The sequence below is a fragment of the Taeniopygia guttata genome, chromosome 8 (genome assembly GCF_048771995.1).
Source record: "Taeniopygia guttata chromosome 8, bTaeGut7.mat, whole genome shotgun sequence".
NCBI classification, from domain to species: domain Eukaryota; kingdom Metazoa; phylum Chordata; class Aves; order Passeriformes; family Estrildidae; genus Taeniopygia; species Taeniopygia guttata.
Window position 1 is genome coordinate 11,825,712 of NC_133033.1, and position 4,928 is coordinate 11,830,639.

Genomic DNA, 4,928 nt, shown 5'->3' on the forward strand with positions numbered 1-4,928 from the left:
TATCAGCAGTGTTAAGTCAGAAAGAGATTATGAAATTAACCATAATACACAAACTACTGGAATTTCATATTTAACTAAGTAGAATAATAATTGCATTCCATTTTGCAAGTCTTTACCCCATCACAGTCATGATTAGCACAACAAAATAAACCTGTTCCTTAAATGAAGGTTCAGGCAATGAGAAGAAACGAACAATCTTCTGGACTTCCTACCAATCACGCCCCCATTCCCCCAGACAGACAAGTTAAACCCCCTCCCACAAATAGTTACCAGGTGCAATCTGTATTTTACAGCCAGACTCCTGCTGTATGCGTGAGATCTGCTCTCCACCTCTGCCAATTACTTGGAGAAAGAAAACACAGAAAAGTTATTTGTACTAACAGCATCTGCTAACATCCCCCACTATACTACAAGAGCACACCCGTGCTACTTACTGAATCCAACCATCCCATCTGGAACTTTGTACTCCTCTGTCATCACAGACCTACAGCCAATGTTAAACAAAAGACATGACCATGCAAAGACCAAACCAGCATTACATTTAGATACATCCTCCCACTAAACTAAAGCAAGCTACTGCCCCACCTTCAGCCTGCCTTACTAGCCTCCTGTTAACTTTAGAAGTCATTATGCAAGCACAGTTCTACCTAAGCTGACAACACACAGAAAGGACACAAAAGGTTCAAGTATCATACAAATCAGTCAGAAATTTTCCTTCACCCTCTTTATTAACAGATGTGCAGTACAGAAAAGGCTACTGTAGCATTTGAAGTTTCATCTGTATACCATCAAAGCATGCTGCAAATTTTGGTATCTCAGAACTGTCCAAAGCACAGGAATAATAGCTGGATCTGGTCATTTAGGTAAGAGATTAGTGGAGAAAACAACAAAGTTGTAGTCTGAATTATTTTATTTGGTTTTAGGTCATGCAGCTTTGCCTTTTATTTACAAGATAGCATCACCCCCTTTCTCTTCATATCTTCCAACTTCTCGCTATATTACCTATGCTGAAGTAGTAAAAAACATATTTTCCTTTTATGAAGCTCAATCCACAGCCTAGGCTGAGGAGAAACGAAGGGAGAGCAATGTAGGTACATTTTAAGTGTCTGACTTTGGCTAAAGCTACATTTCAACAGATCACACAAAGACAGAATAAATGCCTCATGTGTTGATACAATTTTTTCAGAAAAATTGCTTGAAATTGCTTTGTTTCAATAAAAATCCTATGTAAGATGTACTGTAACTCTTACCTTTGCTGCTGATGCATCGGTGGTAGCTGATTTCCAAAAGCTATAAACAAATATTGTTAAAATTAAATTCAAACAAGTAGTATAGCTTGCAACTAAGCTTCTCCTTTGATAACAAACTCAATTGTATCAAACTTTTGTCCAAGTTTATTTTTAAGAAGTGTTCTCAAAAGGTTTAAAAACTATTATAAAGACTCTCAACTGTAGCTACCACCACTGTCAGTTGTACCAAGCAGACTCCTGCTGCTTCAACAATGTAACACAAACCCCCAACCATTTTTTGGATCTCACTTATTCAAGTGTCACCTACCAGAACACTTTCAAACTGTTGTTCTGACAATGTTACACTTGTTTAGGTTTTTTTTGGCAACAAAAGAAAAATTACTTACAGTCATTCTGGGGAGCAACTTTCTTAGCATCTGGTTGATCTGCAAAATTAAGATTTTTAAAATTTTTTTTGCCAAGAAATTCAGGAAGTGTTTAAGCCTTTTAGTGTGATTTGTAAATTTCCAGTGTATTTTAGCCCCCTTTATTTCCTTTCTTTTTCCTCCTCCAATTTCAGGGAGTTGATCATCTGAATAAAAGAAAGAATCTCACAAACACTCAGCACTTGGTTAGTACAGCTGAAAAGACGTTAAGTTTTTCCATGTATCTACTAGTTTAACAAAAGGCAGCTTTCAGAACGCACTGTGTGTAGAGAGCTCACAAATACCCAGTCACTGAAACTCAACTAAGACAAGGAACAAAGTTGAGCTTTGTTGGCTGCTCAAGCTAATGATGCTTCTATAGTAAAAAAAGAAAAAAAAAATCAAATCCATACAAAAATCAACTATAACTTAAAAAAATAATTCTGACAATGACCACAAATCTAGACCAAACTGAAAATACAACAGTATCACATGGCAATGCAATCTCTATCTGAATGCTGATATGAAATACCTATTAAAATATCTAGCATTTCATAGCATGAAACTTCAAAAAAAACAAAAAAACACCAAATCCTTTCTATACAGTAGTGAAATAAAAGGCATCATGAATCTATATCTGAAAAGATAATACTTCAGATGCTTCCTTCCCACCCCAAAATAAAGGCTATATGAACCACCATAATTTATGTGCAGCAAAAATTCAGCCACATATTCCAAGAAATAGTTCTGTCAATCCAGAAAGATCCAAATGTTTATGTCATGTTTACATACTAAACACAGGTAATAAATAAAAATTCCTGCCTTTAAAAGGAGAGGGCATTCCCTCCCAGTGTGTTGTACTGCTCGGACTTGTCCAAGAGCCATCTACACATAAAATAAAAAGAATACATTACATATATCATCTGAAGCATCATTAGCTCATTTTTGTATATTAAAAACCTCACCTTTAATCGAAAAAAAAACTTTACTGTAGGACACAAGAACTCCTGATATAAAGCCTTAGTTACATTCTGTAGACTGAGTTTCAATCCTCTTAAAGGAAAAAAAGGCAATTTTCTTTTGTGAGACCTATGAAAACATTTCAGCAAGCTCAAAGATTTCTTTCTGTAATTTAGCTAGGATTTGGTGTGTATATTAACCATATCAAACCCTGTTAAGCTCAAAGTGGATGCTCTGTAAGAGACAAAAGAGGACACACACACGTTTCAGGAGAAAACTTTACTGCAGTGTAAGGCAAATCCAAAAAGCTGCAACAGGTCAGAGGATTTAAGTATGCTCTTATCAGGGTTCACACACACTGTAGGCTGAACTATTACACTACGTGTAATAAACAAAGGTGTTTTCACGGCAGAAAACTTACTTTCCTGTGTTTTTTAAAAGTCCTATGCTTTTACAATGAAATGCACTAATACTTTCATTTGAAACCGTGCAATAATAAAGGTAATGAAACAATTCAGCTTCAGGAGCTGCAATTTAAAGTGGCAACCAATCCCACAGAACCACAAAATACTTCAGTGACACCTGCATAGGCATTTTGCAACCAGAACATTTCTTGTCCCTTTCCCCAGCATGCATTTTTCTATTTGCAGCACTTAAACCACATTTAAAATAGGCTTACATTGACTTCAGGTGAGAGCACAACTATTTAAAGCTTTCCCACTAAACTGAAAATGAAAAAATATGTAATGATCTATGAGGGGAACAAAATGTTTTAATGCTTAGCTATGGAAAAAAATTGATTCCACAAACAAAAATACCACCTGCAGTCTTTCTAGCACAGTGGCCACACTCCACAAAAATAAATGCAGCAGGAATGAGTGCGTACCTCCATCCTCAAGAGGTCTTTTCTGCCCTCCGTAACCGTAGTCGTTTGAATTCATTGCTGTGCCAGCATCTCCTCCAATTTTTGCTGCAATCTAAACAAAAGGCAGATGTGAGCCAATAAAGTAAATAGTTAATTCGGCCCATGTTTATTTCACGTCTTCTAAAAGATTTCAGGGATTTAAACAATGCGCATTAAAATTACCCCAGTTTTCTTCATAGAGGTTTTCTTTAATGTTTTAAAGACTTGTGCTCATACTTCAGCGGTAGAGCCTCCTAAATTTTCCTCACCTACAAACAAAATCCCAACGAAAACTTGGCCTTTAAATACCAAAACGTTCTTCCTAAACGGGGATTTTCTTTCTCTACGCGTTCTTCGCCAAACACTGTGGTGTCTCACAGCAGGGCCTCACCGGCCAAACAATTTCAAAACCCGACCAACACCAGGTTTTCAAATACTGCCAAAACCGCGACCGCTTATTAAGCAGACGAGGCGAACATTCCGCCCGAGAAGCGACGAAAACATCGCCTGTGGGGCAGAAGCTGCAAATAAAACTGCGGGATAAAGAGCTTCCGCCAGGGCCGCCCTGGCCCCGCAGGCCGCGGCGCGGCCCGACCGGTCCGAGCAGGCTGCGGGCGCCGCCGCCCTCCCGCCCCTCCGCCGGGCCCGATAACGCGCCGCTACTCGCCCGCCGAGATTTGGCCTCGCCGCCGTCAGGGAGGGATCCCGCCCCGCCAGTGCGCGGCCGCTGCTCCCCCTCGGGCCGATCGCGGAGCGGTTCGCGGGCAATGGCGGAACGGCCCCACAAACACCTCGCGGCCCAGGGCGGGCTGGTGCACAAAGGGGGCGTGGGGACGGGACAAAGCTCCCCCCAGCACACGCGCGGGCGAAGGGGCCCCGCTCCCCAGCGCCCTCACTGTTCCCGCGGCTCCCAGACCGCGGCCTCCAGGCCCCGAGACCCCATTGATTCCACGGAGTCACACACACCTGCCTAGCCCGCTGCAGCGCGTCTTTAAAGGCATCGTTCACTCCTCCAGCCCCGCCGCCACCTCCCCCGGGCGCGCCCGCGGCAGGAGGGGGCACCGTGGAATAGTCCGCCATGGCCTCCCCGGCGCCGCTCCGGCCGCTGCCGCTGTCTGCCGAGAAAGAGAGAAAATGGCGGCGGGCGCGCGCCTTTCACATTCCTGCGCGGCATCGTGCTCGGGGGGGGAGCGCGCCGAACCCTCGCGAGATCTCGGGCGGGATTTCCTCGGGAGCGCCGCAGAACGGCGGAGAAGCCTCGCGGCGTTTCTCCCGGCCCCGCCCTGCGGGCCCCGCGGGGCCGCCGCTGCCGCCCCGCAGGGGGTGGGGTGAGATCGCGATGTTTCCACGGGAGGCGCGAGCGCCTGGAGGCGCTGCTGATAGGGCCGCGGGAGTCACGAGGGGCGAAGG

General features: G+C 43.8%; 1 protein-coding gene across 22 annotated transcripts in view; it reads right to left on the reverse strand.

Moving 5' to 3' along the window:
• Positions 1-4,726, reverse strand: part of FUBP1 (far upstream element binding protein 1) — a 36,616-nt gene extending 31,890 nt beyond the window's left edge. For 11 of the 22 annotated variants that reach the window (XR_012057102.1, XR_012057104.1, XR_012057103.1 and 8 more), the window contains exons 1-7: positions 4,485-4,725; positions 3,501-3,591; positions 2,477-2,539; positions 1,637-1,675; positions 1,251-1,290; positions 435-484; positions 271-342 (exon numbers count right to left, since the gene is read on the reverse strand). Coding sequence is in view for 10 of the 22 variants with exons in the window: in XM_072932705.1 (XP_072788806.1) it covers positions 271-342; positions 435-484; positions 1,251-1,290; positions 1,637-1,675; positions 2,477-2,539; positions 3,501-3,591; positions 4,485-4,598 (469 nt within the window). In the remaining 12 variants the exon portion in view is untranslated. Of the gene's footprint in view, positions 1-270; positions 343-434; positions 485-1,250; positions 1,291-1,636; positions 1,676-2,476; positions 2,540-3,500; positions 3,592-4,484 lie in introns of all 22 variants that reach the window. The other 11 variants (XR_012057112.1, XR_012057111.1, XM_072932707.1 and 8 more) reach the window with 6 other exon arrangements.
• Between the last annotated feature and the right edge of the window lie 202 nt (positions 4,727-4,928).